The sequence below is a fragment of the Ascaphus truei genome, chromosome 4, assembly GCF_040206685.1.
Source record: "Ascaphus truei isolate aAscTru1 chromosome 4, aAscTru1.hap1, whole genome shotgun sequence".
NCBI lineage: Eukaryota > Metazoa > Chordata > Amphibia > Anura > Ascaphidae > Ascaphus > Ascaphus truei.
Window position 1 is genome coordinate 254,433,847 of NC_134486.1, and position 16,673 is coordinate 254,450,519.

The 16,673-nt window shown below is 40.6% G+C and overlaps 1 protein-coding gene across 4 annotated transcripts in view; it reads left to right on the forward strand.

The window, feature by feature from the left end:
- Window positions 1-16,673, forward strand: part of LAMA2 (laminin subunit alpha 2) — a 736,088-nt gene that overhangs the window by 332,404 nt on the left and 387,011 nt on the right. For all 4 annotated transcript variants that reach the window (XM_075597283.1, XM_075597284.1, XM_075597285.1 and 1 more), the window contains exons 13-14: window positions 11,004-11,105; window positions 15,500-15,711. In XM_075597283.1, the coding sequence (XP_075453398.1) occupies window positions 11,004-11,105; window positions 15,500-15,711 (314 nt within the window). The remainder of the gene's footprint in view (window positions 1-11,003; window positions 11,106-15,499; window positions 15,712-16,673) is intronic.

Here is a 16,673-nt window from a genome sequence, read left to right on the forward strand (position 1 = left end):
TTTGGGGGAGGAGTCACTAACCTCCAAAAAAGCTGAGACCATCTGGACAAGGTTAATAAACACACATACCCAGCAAGCACTAAAAAAAAAATTACTACATAATTTATATATGTATATAAAGATCAAAAGGAGAGCTACTGGGCGTGGCTAAATGTATACAACAAAAAACAAAGAAGCACAGTGCAACATCCAATATGACAAAAATACACAGTGAAATGCCTATATATTCTCTTGAAAAAGAGTAATTTAGTTTAACCCTTTGGCCAAAGCATCTTAAGCCTGCTGCCATTTTCAAGGCATGACCATTAGCAGGTCCTAACACTACCTGAGTTTAAATTCTTATTTACCTCTATAATTAGAAGAAGAATGATCACAGATAATCTGTCGTAACCCAGAAAAATGAACTTGTAAAGTGGGAATAGACCCAGGGGGGAGGAGCCACTAACCTCCAAAAACAGCTGAGACCAGCTTGAGAAGGTTAATATACATACAGATACCCAGCAAACTCTAACCCCCCCCCCTAAAAAAATTACCGCATAATATATATGTATATAAGTGTCAAAAGTGTCATCCTCATACAAGGAAAATAACCGTATACTTGTCTGAAATGATTACCTCAGCATATCATCAGTTACCAATAGCAACTGTCTGTCGATGGTCACTCAAAAGTTACCTGTGGATTTTTGGGGTGTGCATGCTCATTTTTAGTGCCTTACTCGGAGGTGCCCAGACTGCAGCCAGTTTGTGGTTAAACACACACACACAGACACGGGCAATCATGTACGTGACAATACAAATATGTGGGGTTTAGGAAAATTGTGCTAGACTCTGGGCATTGTCTCACTTTCAGGTCCGGGTTTTGGCTGCTAACAGGGGAGACTACAGGTCACTTTAAGAAAGAATGTTAGTGACTAAAATGTTAGACAAAGACCCTTGGGAGACCCACTGTTTCGTGGAAACCCTTTGTATGCAGCCAAAATCTTCTTAAGGGACCCCACTAATTTGTGACAAAATTACCATAATTACCATAATTTCTAACAAATGTTAAAATCCATACAAAATTAGCTACATTAATATTATTTGTTTATAAACTCTATTTTACAAACTGTCTTTGTGTCTCAGAAATAGAAGAAATGTCAACATGATGATGTATAAAAATATTTTGCTGCAGCAACAAATGAAACCTCACCATTAATTTGAAATAAGAACACTGTTCAGTAGTATTTAATGGAGTTTGAAGACCATTTGTATAAAAAAAAATAGATTAAGAACTCCCTACTCAGTCTGGTACTCTGTAGATAAACAGACAAATATTTTCTGTGGCTCGCTACTTACAGAACATTACATTATGATGTGGTTTATGTGGTTAGTTTCTTTTATCCATATTTTATTGAAGTTGTTGAAGTCTTCAAGTGTAAGTATTGTGAGTTAAACTGATTACTTCCCACGTAAACAAAGAACTGCTATAAAACAGTACAATACCACCATAGCCTTGCCTCAGAATGCAGAAAGTCATACAACACTGTTGCAGGAACAATCCAATGACACGTGGGTTTGTCTGAATATAGGCTTTTTATTTAGCCTGAAAATAACAGGTGGAACAAAACAGATCTTATCTTCAGCATATAAAAGGATAACAAAACATAAGTCCTTGATAAATACTTTGCCCTTTAGCCAGCAAGGGTGGTTCAAGTCCAGAATACACAAGAGCAAGAGTTCCAATATAAACAGACCAGAGCTCCATTGTGTCCCTCCCTGCTCTAGACAGGAACCAGGAGCAAGTGGGATCTCCTGAGTTATTAAAGCCCATGACCCACTGATGGCACCCCCCCTCTTCCCCAATAAGAGACACAGACATATAAAACACACCACACTGTATACAGTGGTATAACGGCCACAACTTTTATTAATTCCAATTTATAACCGTTGTATAAACCCTGTGTACCAAACCGTGCCAGACTGCCGTGGCTGTGTTTTGAGCTTGTGACTCCCGCCACACACACCTGCTGGCTGGATATCCGGCTCAGCCACCATGGTAATATATACCAACAGGGCCTTACACCATCTGCCCAAAACAACCCAGCGAATTATCCCACCATCTACCCTAGTACCCAGTCTGGCACCCACCGAAACCCCCGCCAGCTATGACAGATAAACATGAAACAATACCAAAAAGTAACTGACTTCCCTTGTTATTTTGTTTCCCTTTTAAAAAAAAAATATATATAGAGGGAGGTGCATTGCAAATATACACCACACATACATTATAGCCCCCAAACACATATTAGCATGCCATAACGGCACCCCAACGGGACACTATTGGTGTCAATCAAAAACAGGGAGGGTGGACGGGAATCACTTTCAGGTGCTGTGGCAGGAGAATTGTAATATACTGTAGGTAATATATTACCTAGAATTGTTTGCGCCGGGTTCTCTCGGATCTTCTCTCCTGTAATCGCTGGTCTACTCGGATACAAAGAGCAACTAGCTCCTCCAGATCTGGGGGCCAATCCTGTGCCGCCAGTTCGTCCTTCAGATTCTCAGAAAGACCTTGCCAGAAGTCGGCAGTTAGAGCCTCATCATTCCACCCAGCCTCTGCAGCGATGGTGTGGAATTCTAGAGCGTAACGGGCCACTGGACGGTTCCCTTGGGAGATATGCAAGAGGGAGAAGGCAGCAGTTACTTTGCGTCCGGGTGTATAAAACACTCTGCGGAACTCCTTGGTGAAGCTTCGATATCGCTGGAAAGATCCAACCTCAGCTCCCAGTGTGGTACCGTGTGGTGGTACCATGTCTGCCGGAGGGGGAAAGCTGAGAACTCTCCCAGCGTTCCCAGACCTGGTGGGGTAGCGGCAACAGCACACAGCACTTACCCGGCATCTGGCAGCTCTTCTCCCTGTCTCTGCTTCCTGCTTCTGCTTCCGTCTTGCGAGAGCAAGCTCCCTTAAAGAGACAGTGTGTCTCTCTGTGTGTGTGTGTGTGTGTGTGTGTGTGTGTGTGTGTGTGTGTGTGTGTGTATTTGACTGTGTGTGTGTGTGTGTGTGTGTCAGTGTCAGTGTGTGTGTGTGTGCAATGTGCTGTGTGTGTGCAGTGTGCTGTGAGTGTGTGCAGTGTGCTGTGAGTGTATGCAGTGTGCTGTGAATGTATGCAGTGTGCAGTGAGTGTGTGCAGTGTGTGTGTGTGTAGACGGACGTTCACAGAGGTACACAATTGGAGACTTTTGTAAGGTGAAATTATAATAAGGCTTTATTGTGCCTTTTCCTTTTCATCAGGAAACCATCCAAACAGAGGGGGGGGGGACGGGACAAAGCTTCTATTCACTTGGAATATCTTGAATATTCACTTGGAATATCTATTCACTTGGAATATATCTCTTGTGAAACACTATGCAATTAATTCACAACTCCCTAAGTTAAGCACGTCTCCCAGACACAAACAGATAGCATGAAATAAGCAGATATAAGAAGTCTCTTAAGAATGAAAGTCTTAATTGTTAGCTGCTGTAGAGTAAGCTTCTCTGCTCTCCTGGAACCGCACCCGTGTGTGCACAGAAAATGTCAGCATCCAGGTTTAGAAGTCTTATTTGTCAGCTCCAGAGATCTGTGATCTCTTGGTCAGTCTCTCTTGGGAGACTCAAGAACCTCTGCTCTGTCTCCAAAGTTCAGCCCACAAGTGAGCTAAGGAGTCACTTCCTGTCTCACAAGACAGGCTTTTGTAAGCAATCTAAATCAGGCAGGTGGTGTTTATTAATTGACTACCAGCAGTTAACCACCACACTGCTAGATTAAAGGCACATTACTTGAACAGGGATTACTCCCCTGTTACATACCTCCCCTGTTTGTGGGAAGCTCGGGCTTGCCACGGCCAAAGCCATCCTTCCACTCTCATTCTAGATATCTCAGTGACTTGAATGAGAGTGAATGGAGGAAGAGAACCCTCAGTCCTGCTGGGATTGGAGCCCTTTCTCCAGTTTATTCGTGTCTCCTCCTGAAGGTGCTTGAGATCAGCACCCCTCAGTCGCTCGAGGAGGACTTTTTCCAAGTAGAGTCTTTTTTCTACGTGCGCGGTCATGAGATTTCCCTCGCGTCGGGAGCTTGTCTTATTGTAGGCAGACTGTATAGCAGCAGTTGCAGAGCTTTTAAAAACAGCCCTTTGAGTTTTCCACTCTTGAAGCTGTCTCTCTGCCCTTTTCCCACTCAATTGGGTTGCTAGTTCAGCCTCTTTGAGATTAAGTTGCAATTCCACACCCACTTCCAGAGAATGTCCCATCTTTTCAGCTTCATCAGCTAAGGATTCTTCTGGTAGGTGAAATAATAGGTGTGTAATCAGCGCTTATGTAAACAACAATTATAGACAATAATGAACCTTAGATACAGAGTCCCAATGGTAGTCCTGGAGCTGCCTTGAAAATAATATTCTGGTATCTTCTACCCAGAGTTGGATTGAGGGCTGGAAATTATCTTTTCTGGCGCTGAGGTGAGGTGTTTGAAGAATGTACTTGCAATCTCTTCTGTTGAGCAGTGACCTCAGGATGACAAGTATTAAACATACATATAAAATACATGTAAAATGCAAATTAAACTAATTAGATGATGGCTGGACTAAGCACCGCAGTGCAAGAGAGTGCTGAGGCACGTGTCCATCATCTAATTAGTTTAATTTGCATTTTACATGTATTTTATATGTATGTTTAATACTTGTCATCCATGGTTATTTTAACCTTGCTATTTTAATTTAATAAATTGCTCCTTCATTGCATAACTCTGTCATCCCTTGGGTAATACACCATTGCAGGTTCCCTGCATGTTTTGTCTTTTTTCCTTTTCCTGAGGTCACTGCTCAACAGAAGAGATTGCAAGTACATTCTTCAAACACCTCACCTCTTCGCCAGAAAAGATAATTTCCAGCCCTAAGGATTCTTCTGGTTTTAATTCAGCACGTGTACCTTCTTTTGTTGCCTGCTAGGTGGCTGAAGGTTTTGCTTTTGCTTGTTTAGGTGGTTCAAATTTTGCAACCTTGTCTTTCAGACGAGCGGTATTCCCAGCTCTCACTGTACCCTTGTCTTCATGGGTTTTTGTGGCCGTGGGATACTGACCCTTAGTCAGGGTCAATACTTGTCCTTGTAGGACTGTAATCTCATCCACAAGAGATCCCTGTTTTTTGAGTGCGTCTTGCAAGTCTCTTGTCAGGGAATTTATCTGCGCACTTTGCATTCCCTGAATCTGTATCAGAGTCTCCTTCATATTCTGGAGCTCTGTAATTTTTGTCGTCAAAGGTTGCCGCTGCATCTGTTTTCTCCTTGGTGTACTGACTCAAGGGAATGGAACAGTCTCTCTGTCTCTCCAGCTCTTGCTCCAGTTTCTGAGCCATCTGACGCTCCCTCTCATAAAGAGTCACCTGGTATCGAAGATCCGTCTCAATGATGTTCTGGTGACATGCAGCGTGGCCTTTAGCTCCTCATACTGCTCTGTGGGGATGTACTGGGTATTCAGACGTTCCTGCAGCGCTTGTACCTCTTTAGCAGCCTGCAGCGTTTCTTCCTGCAGTGTTTGCTGCTTCTCCTCAGCATACTGGAGGTGTATACGCAGACCTTGCAGTTGGTTCTGCAGTCGGTGCTCTGCGTCCCTTGAAATGTCCAGCTCCTCAGTGAGACTGTGTAGTTCCTTTCTGGAAACTTCCAGGTCTGTGCGGCAGCTGTTGGTCTCATGATGTGAGGCATCCAGTGCTCTGCGGAGTGTCTGAACCTCTTTCTGAGATACGTACACCTCTATCCGGACACTGTTGACCTCCTGTTGTGAGGCATTCAGCTCTATGCGAAGAGTGTGAACCTCTTGCTGGAAGACTGTCATCTGCTTCAGTGCCTCCTCATACTTCCGCTTTAACGTAGCCACCATTTTATCAGATTGGCTCTGCTTTTCATCCATGGCGGAAATAGTAGCATTTGCAGTATCTAGCTCAGTCTTGAGATCGTCCAATTCTATTCTGGCTAAAGAGTACATTGCGAGCACATATTCCTGTAGCTTCACGTTTTTCTGTAGCTCTGTGTAACCATCTTCCTTTTGTTTCAATTGTTCACGGAGCATATCACAGTCATGCCTGGCATTTTCAGGACATCTTCAGGGCTGGTCAAGGGATCGTCACTCACTGGTTCCGGCTCCACTTCCCTGGGATGGTTGGTTGAGGGTTCCTCACTGTTGGCACCGGACAGACACTTCTTTGGGGTACACGACTTCTGCCTTGGGCCCTCTGGATATTCGGTTAACCGCGATGAATTCTCCATTTTCTCTAGGCTGCAGGGCAACTCGGTCCACCTTTTTCTCCACAGGATCTGCGGACGTGTCTGTTCCTTCCACGGTAAGTGAAGAACCGCTTTTCTTTTTCCACTTTTTTGTTTTGGATTACTCCGTCCCATCCGGAATACTGGGGTCTCCTTCTTTATTTGATACTTTAGCAGCTTCATTATATACGCCAGGCTTTTCTTGCAGTTGCTTTAGCTGACAGAAATATTGGGTGATCTGCTGCTCCCGCTCTGTCTCGTGCTGATCATATTCGTCATCAAAGGGAGCGGTCTTTTCTGTTTGTGCCGAGTTCAGGCACCCCCACCATTCTTGGGGTGTTTTGTGGGTGTGACTCGGTTCAGGTTCCCCGTAAGAGATGTCCTCCTCTTTATTGGACTGGAAGGGCCACTCTTACGTGGGGTAGGGTTCATTACAGGAACGCTGCATCTTATCCTCCATTTTTAGGCTATTAGGTGTAATTTTCTTCCTGACCTCAGAAGGCCCTATTGCAGCTGTTGCCACTGTATTTGCTAGATCCCCCAATTGTGGTAGTCCTACAGATGGGCATATTTTGCTTGTAGAGGTCATAGCTCTCACAGGCATCTCTGTAGACTTTTCTTTCTTGGGTAATTTTTTTTCAATATCAACAGTACTGTGCATGCATTTTCTCTTATCAGGTATACAAGATGTGCAGTTGCTAGGTAAAAACATATATTTGCTTTACACCATTTACTTGCTAGGTTAATCTCTCATTAGGTATGCTGAATGTGTGGTTGCTTGGTAAAAAAACCTTCTGTTTGCTTTACACCATTTACTTGCTATGTGCAATCCCTCCGCTTCAGCAACAGAATTTGGTTTTCTGCCCGAGTTCAGTAATTTTCAGTCTCATCTTTGGGTATTATGGCATTCACACTTCACACTTTGGGTTTTGCTCCCAAGATATATATAGGCAGACTTTTTTTACTTGCAGAAAAAAAAAACATTCTTTGCAGTGGACTATTTCTTTCATTCCCGGCAGGGTGACTCAACACTCAGCAATTGGCTTTGAAATACCTTTTTCCCCTATAGGGCAATTTTACACTCAGCATTTGTTTGCTAAAAATTCCCCTGCTTCAGCACAGTCTTGTATCAATTTTCATACTTTTCTGCATATACTCCATTCACAGCTGGTAGCCCTATGCGGTGTGGCAACCTTTATTTGCAAAATCAGTACCACTCGTGGGTCACCATCTGTATTCACTGCTTCAGCGAAACTTTTGAAAACAACAAACACCTATCCCTTTTCAAGGGCTGACTCACTTCTTGAACCCTGACTAGAAGGCAAAACCCCTATTTCAATGACCATATTACACTTTGTGATAGGCACATAAGGTTTAGCTACTTCAGCAGTCTCTCTCCTCTTGGGATTGGGGCAAAGAGTCCATCTGTGGTTTTGTAAGTTTCAGTGCAGTGTACCCCTTTAACTCTGATCTCTGCTGCATGAAGTTTTTTTTTCTAAGTTGCTCAGACTGTTTGTAGGCAAAAAGCATAACAAAAAAATTCACATAAAAATCTCCGGTCCTTTTTAACTTCAAAGACACCTCTCATCTCACTTTGGACACCATATGTAGACGGACGTTCACAGAGGTACACAATTGGAGACTTTTGTAAGGTGAAATTATAATAAGTCTTTATTGTGCCTTTTCCTTTTCATCAGGAAACCATCCAAACACAGGGGGGGAGGGGAACAAAGCTTCTATTCACTTGGGAGTATCTCTAGTGAAACACTATGCAATTAATTCACAACTCCCTAAATTAAGCACGTCTCCCAGCCCCAAACACATAGCATGAAATAAGCAGATATAAGAAGTCTCTTAAGAATGAAAGTCGTATCTGTTAGCTGCTGTAGAGTAAGCTTCTCTGCTCTCCTGGAACCGCACCCGTGTGTGCACAGAAAATGTCAGCATCCAGGTTTGGAAGTCTTGTTTGTCAGTTCCAGAGATCTGTGTTCTCTTGGTCAGTCTCTCCTGGGAGACTCAAGAACCTCTGCTCTGTCTCCAAAGTTCAGCCCACAAGTGAGCTAAGGGGTCACTTCCTGTCTCACAAGACAGGCTTTTGAAAGCAATCTAAATCAGGCAGGTGGTGTTTATTAATTGACTACCAGCAGTTAACCACCACACTGCTAGATTAAAGGCACATTACTTGAACAGGGATTACTCCCCTCTTACAGTGTGCAAAAATTATTATTATTTTTTTTTTAATTCGGGGTCCACGCTCAAACCGCGTTATAAGCGGATCCGCGTTATAGCGGATCGCGCTATAACGGGGTTGAGCTGTATTACCAATACACTAGAATCTTAAAAAACCGCCAATGGATTTCTGAATTTGCGGATTAGATTCTACAAACTGGTTGTATCCAATGGCAGTTCTTGATGATTCCATGCCAATTAATATCGACCAAATCCGTTTGCAGATTTTACACCACTAAACGGATTTTAGGGGGGGAAATGTGAGAAAATCATTTAAATGGATTTGGGCAGTGTGACAGGGTGAAGTCAGGTACTGATTATTATGCCTGGGAAACATACATCTGAGTCCTTCATCCAGCACACAGAAGGTTAACCCAGTAAGAATACGTGGGCAATCAGGAAGAAAGCTGAGACATCTGACAACCATCTTAATAAGGAGGTTACTGCTTGTATGTGGCTGACTCAGACTACAGAGCTGTCCTGTGCAAGTTCCTATCGAGAAAAGTTTCCTAAACTCTCTCTAGGGACAGAGATTCCCAAACAAAGATACAGTAAGGACTTTAATATTGTTCCATAAATATTGGGGTATATGTTTATGGGTTGGGAACTGGACAAAGCAAGCCAGCCCGATAGATAGGGCCTGGAATGTTTAGCAAGATCTCCCCTAGGAGTTCTTGTTATGAGTTTTGTTTTGCCTTAAAGGGACAGTGTGCCCAAATGTTTATTTGTGTTGTGGAGTAATATAACCACTCAACATTTGGTTTACCCTGATACTGCACATATGACCTATGGTCTGACCTTGCCTACAGGCTGTCCTGCTACAGGCAGGTACGCCCATCACATCTACTGTACATATAACGGTAGACCCCTGTGGTTAGAATATCTTCATCTAAAACTAACATTTCTACCATTAGTGTTAGTCTAATGCTAGCATTTGTAGCAGCATATTCAGCATGCAGTAATAGTGTGTACATTACACATATTTGTCATGTGTTTATTTATATATATATATATATATATATATATATATATATATATATATATATATATATATATCAAATTACATATGAATGCGAAGATGATAAGAAGAAAACAATTTTAAGAGAATACAAAAACAAATCAGCATCAAGAACCTCAAGAACAGGAGAGAATTTCAACTAAAGCTGAAAAATCGCTTCAGCTTACTCGAAATGCACAGGGACACTTTACCCAGCAATAATGAAGAATATCAGATAAGACAAATCATTTACTGTCACTGTAATATACAGAAAAAGACGATCAAAGATAACAAACGCATCCTTCCAGAAGAAGTGGCAAAGGCAGTAAAATCCATGAAGAATGGAAAAGCTCCCGGGGAAGATACATTTACAACTAAAATCTTGAAAGAAGCAGAAGAAATAGAGAAAATCCTCACAAAATTCTTGACATGCTGTTTGAACAACAAGAAAATTCTAGAACCATAAAGCAATGCCATAGTTATACCCATCCACAAGAAAGGAAACAAAGAAGATCTACAAAATTACAGACCAATCAGTCTACTTCCAATCAGTTAAAAGATTTATAAAAAAATACTTGATAATTGGCTGCAGCGGACCCTGGATTTAGCTCAGCCTAGAGAACAAGCGGGATTTGGCAGTGGATTCAACATCCAATGGAGTTGTTGGTGCCTTACATATGCAAATGATAGGCATAAAAAGATTGCAAGCATGCATCACTTTTGTGCGCCACAAATGCGTCAAAGTTATCAGTCAACCTTTTGGGGGCGTAAAAGACAAACAATTCTTAATGGATTCATACGTATGAACTTGATACACACCATCATAAGAATAAGAATACATGCACCAAATACAGTATAAGAACATAATGACATACTAACATATGCCTCTAATAATTTTAGGTGAGAAAATTGATTATTTTTTTTACACAACGAACTATTTCAATTTGTTTTCATAGAACAATTCTTTATACATAGGCCTTTTCATGTTAATAATAATAATAATAATAATAATAATATTAATAATAATAATAATAATAATATCTCTACAGCATTATTTTCTAACTGTGACTTACAAAACTAAATATGCAGAAATGTTTTATTGAAAATTAATTTGCATTTCTTAATAACTTTGAAGTTGATAAAACAGAACAAATCTCAAGAAGGAGGGAATTTCTCTATAAATATATGATGTAGATGATTGCTCAGATGTCAACATGCTTAGATGTATATATGAGAAAGAGTGGCAAACAGTGTGCTTATATATAAATATAGACATACAAATGTGTATGTATTGTTAATAGTTTTTCCCTCTTAGCTAATACTGTCCTTTTGTTTATTGATTGTTTAATTATTTTCTTATTCCGCTTTAAGTCTAACTCCCATTTGGGTCGATATTTAAAATGAATCAATTAGCATAAATCATGTAAAAGATGCGATTGAAAAGCAAAAGGTTGGTGAGAAAAAAAAAAGATTCTAATCAATGTCTTTTGAATTTGTGTAGGTTACAGCAGTGGGAGGACATCTGACATATACAATCTCCTACGACGCATCTGTAAAGGAAGATTTAGCGGAGTCAGCACATCACCCAAACATCATCATCGAGGTAGAGAATTGTTGTGGGTCACAGTATTATCCATTATTTATCTTTAAGGTCTAAATAAGATATTGTTGGCTTTCTGGTGTACCTGGTAACACCGTTATTTCACATCAGGAACTTAGTGCCCATATTAATATGCATACTAATGCACATGTGCTGGGATATACAGCTACTAGAGCAGAGGTGGGCAACTTATTTTTCAATGTAGCCACAGGTGTGGCGAATGAGAAGTGAAAATAGCCACATCATGTAAAAATTGAGGTATTATGTTGCGCATTCGAAAATGTAAAACACACACTGTTTGAACAAGTTTATGCAAAACATGAACACTTTGACTACTCAGTTACAACTGCATCAGATGCAAACAATGAAAATGGTTCAAATTGAAAATGTAAACAACAAAAGAAAATGCTATATCCAAATTGACAAAACATGTTTGGTAATAAGTATAAAGTTTAAATACTTTCATAATAATATTTTCTTGGTTATTTAGTTAAACCCTTTGGCCAAAGCGTCATAGGCCTGCATACCACGCCAAGGTATAACCAAATTTGCAGGTCCTAACACTAAACTGGGAACCTTTCCTTTTACCTCTGTATGAGGGGAAACAACCACAGTGAGTCCTGTCCATTCAGCAAAATGCTAGAACCTCCCAAGTTCAAAAGGTGGGGAGGGGTGAGCTCTGGGAGGAGGGGCCACCTACCTCCAAACAACTGTTGCCAGTTAGGAATTAAATTAACACACACATTTCCAGTTTGCTCAAACTCCAACACATCTCATATATATATATATATATATATATATATATATATATATATATATATATATATATATATATATATATACACAGTATATACTATACTCGCCACCTAGTACCACACGTGTGTTGCTTGGGCCAATAGGAGCTCGCCACGATGTTAAATCCACTCGCCCGGGGCGTGCAAATGTATAGGTTTGTCAAACACAGTGTATATATATATATATATATATATATATATATATCAAAAAATAAATAGATGATACCGTTCTGTGGCTAACGAAATGCTTTTATTTGTGCGAGCTTTCGAGATACACTGATCTCTTATTCCGGCGATGTTACAATGAATGAAGCAAGGATAACTTAAAAACAGTAGACACTGTTTTTAAGTTATCCTTGCTTCATTCATTGTAACATCGCCGGAAGAAGAGATCAGTGTATCTCGAAAGCTCGCACAAATAAAAGCATTTCGTTAGCCACAGAACGGTATCATCTATTTATTTTTTGATTATTGAAGCTTGGCTAACACGGTACTGATACCTCTACATGAATATATATATATATATATATATATATATATATATATATATATATATATATATATATATATATATATATATATATATATATATATATATATATATATATATATATATATAGTTATGTCAAAAGGAGTGCTACTTAGCTCACCCCTCCCCACCTTTTTTAACTTGGGAGGTTCTAGCATTTTTCTTAATGGACATGACTCACTGTGGTTGTGCCGCCGCACTCACGCATGCCAGCGCACTCTCGTATGCTGCTGCACTCGCTTCTCATTACTTCCCAAGTACAATTCACCACATTTTGGTTGTCAATTCGCCACAAGTGGCGAATGGCGAGAGGGTTGCCCACCTCGGTACTAGTCTAATTAGTAATATAGTATAATTTGCCTCTATCCTCATTACATCCTCTTCCTCTCTCTTTTCCCATTCCTTGCCCCCATGTGGGTTTCCTTCAATGCGTCCTTGTATTTAATGTCAACAGATGTCCACCATTTCTGCAATGTATTTTGTACTACAGTTTTCATTTCGCCCCCTCACCCAAACTATCAGACCTATTCGATTATTATCGGATGTTATAGTGGCAATGCATGCTTGTCACAGTTTACCATCTATTGTTAGCATGAATTTATAATGCTCCAATCTATTTGGCAGCGGAGTACAATGGGGGGAGGACACAACATTAACATTATACGGAAACAAGTAGAAGAAAAGTGGCCCACATACTGTATAGCACTCCAGTATACTCAGATATACTATAAACATACAACATGTATTTATAAACATCACAAAATTAAACATATAAGTTAAAACAATCCCTGACACTACCCTCAAAAGATATTACAAATAGGAAAAACCCTTGTGAGATAATAACATGCACAAGCCAATTACACATCAACAGTTCAAACTCACATGAATAAATTAATTGGGACAGAGGCCTGTGCCCAATGAGGCCAGCCAATCTAGAAATAAATCTATCAGTACATAAAGATTTATATATAGATCACAAATATTAAACACCTGCATCACTGACTCAAACAATAAGTGCCATCAACATATAGGTAACCAGAATAAATCCTGAAATGTATAAATCACCTCCCTCCCTATTATCCCAAACACAGGGGCTGGATAGAAATTTCCCTCACACATATACCAACAACTTGAGAATAACAGAGAAAGGGAGTCCTGAATAATAACTTTGCACCATTAACAAACGGTTGTAAAGTAGGTATAGATGCTAAAAACATGCTTAAGATGACATTTATTCTGTAGCACGAATATGTGTGTAAATAGGAGTCATACTGTAGAGAGCAAACTAAACAAGTCACCAAACTACTAGTAACAGGTGCTGACTTTACATACTACAGTATATCATACACACACACTGTCATTTGCAAGCTGCTGGTACCTCTAGGGACATACAAGGACTACTTATTTATTTAAAACAAAATACAAATCAGTTTCACCGGGCCCGGGCATCCATCCTCAGCAAAAGACAGGGGTACATCAGTTATGCAGAAGCCCAGAGATTCATTAAAACAGTACCTGGGTAACCTCCTTTGAAAGGCTAGCAAACCATGAAGTAAACGTATAATTCTTTCCAATGCAGCTACCCCGAGTTTTAATAAGTCCAATCCCTCTTCTCTTGTCCAGGCGGGGCTTCTATCCAGTGACCTAGCACAGATGGACAATAGGATTCCATAAGGCAGAGTGCAGTAGCAACCCCCCCGTCCCCTCCCCGTAGCAAAAGTAGCTGAACCCCATCTAAACCCCTTTCATAGCCTTCCCACTAAAGGTTGCCAGAAAGCATCAGAAATCAGTATCCCTTTCTGGAAGTATCATGGGTTACAAGAGCAGCACAGAACTTATAACAATATTAAAGTCCCCAACATAATGTTCTATTTTCCCCACAGCAACTACTGTAGGAAAGTTAACATATTTAAACACTTCTGATCAACACAAAATCTAAGATCTGTCTGACTTACTCAAAAAGATCATTACAATAAATTTCTTACTGTAGCTAATGTGATTGTAATAATCACTGAAAAACTATACAAGCAAAAGTCCAATGTTCAAATTTGGTCTGTCAGTCACACGGATTGTGTATGTGCAGTAATAATTGGAGAATTGTTAATTATGAGTGGTTCAGATATCTGACGTATTAAAATATTTGAGGTATCAAGTTTCAGTTTAATAGCCATGAAACAGACTCACTAATTGAAACGTGCCATGCTATGTGTGTGTTCACATGTATCGTGTCACTGGGGTTATAGAGAGCTCTTACCACCATCATCGCACGTATGTTAACATCAGCAAATATTTACAGTATAAGCAATACACCTACAGTACAATGGATCAATGTGATTTTGTGTTTATACTCACTGCTTACACAAAAGGACTCTCAGGCAGGATACAATACAATATTTTATTTAAAGCTGCAATCCCCCTCCCCCCACTAAAAAAAAACACATTTTTTTTTAGAACTGGTTATAATAACCCCCTTCTTAACTTGCATGTTCCAAAATAATATCCAATATGGCCACAGGCTAACCGTAGGTTATTGCAGTTTTCTTTTGGCCACTTGAGCTAGACTAATTTCAGCGTCCATATTGTTTATAATTAAAAATCACTATATACTGTACGGGTTCCTAGATGAAATAAAGAAAACATAACGTTTAAAAATAACTGAGGAGTTCTGCCTTAGAAGTTCCTTTCTTAAGTGAAATTTCCCAAAACCCTTACAAAGAACAGTAAAAAAAAATTCTCACTGCTATTTTAAATAATGTATATGATGTTATATTTATTTATTTATAAAATGTTTTACCAGGAAGTAATACATTGAGAGTTACCTCTCGTTTTCAAGTATGTCCTGGGCACAGAGTTATAAAACGTTTAACGTCTTCTCATTTCAATATTTTTTATATGATAAATGTAAGAAGCTTCCAAGCCTTGGTGGTATTTCTGACATATAATACTTTATATTTGACATACACATTTTTCCAGCAAGATTGAATTATTTGTAAAAAGTAAATACAATTGCTATTTGTATTTGTCTACGAACTTCAGAATGATGCCGTGTGTTTGTCATCAACATGACTTTGCAGGGTAACGGCTTGCGAATTAGCACAGCACAGGAAGGGATTCACCTGCAACCATTTGAAGAACACACTGAAACGGTTGTGTTACACCCAGAATTATTCATCTTATACGGCACAGAATCTCAAGTCAGCAAAAAGGAATTTATGACTGTCCTGGCAAATGTGAACAAACTTCTCATCCGTGCTACATATGGCAGTGAGCTGGATGCCACCTACAGGTAAAGACCGTACCAACGGTTCTTGCAATATTCTTTCTGCATATCTGATTAGGGGCCAGATCCACAGAGCTCTGTTAAATCATGGCTCATACTGTCACGTTACCTAAATCCGTAATGGATGTTATTTTCCCTAAGATTCAAGCATATCCACAAATCTAATTACACGCAAAAGCAACAACCATTGTACATTTCATTAGCATGGGATTATTGTATTGGATTATTATAGAGCAACATTGCTTTAGCATAAGCATCCAATAATAACATGACGTTAAGTATATCTGAGCCTTACTCTGACACCGACTCTGAAATAGGTGTTTAACAAAAGTTAAAAAGAGAAAAGGAGAGGAAAATAATGTTGGAAATAATGCTATGTTGGAAAAATCACAGCTAGCTGTGGTATTGCACACACATCCTGTAAAACTCTATCTCATGGTCTGGACATGAGTAAGGCCCAGTTTAGGTATGACCTAGCTAATGTAAGGCCTCGGCCATGTTAATCGCTTGCTGGCGGAAGCGTGCTGAGTCGCGCTCCCGCTCAGCACTGAGCCCCTACAGCCGCAATTAGAGCGGCTTTAGTAAGGGCTCACCTGCGCTTCCGCTCGCTTGCGGAAGCGCAGGTCTTAGGGGAATTTAAAATTCCCCCGCTTGCCGGCGCGACAGGCCGGTCACGTGAGCGGTTCGCCCAATGAGGGCGAACCAGCTCCGTGACGTCACTGGCCCGCCCCCGGCCAGTGATGCGCCCGCCCCCGGCCCGCCCCCGGCCCGCCCCCGGCCCGCCCCCCGACGGCCCGCTGACGGCGCGTGCGGTAAGCAACCGCAAGGCCATGGGAAAGCACCCGCTTTCCCTGAGCCTCAGCGCGCCTCAGCGAGCAAGCAGGGAGCATGGACTCAGCCTAATGTTAAGTCTCTGCGTTAACCTTTACCGACCTTTGTGGACATGCGTTGTTAGGGGGAATACCTCT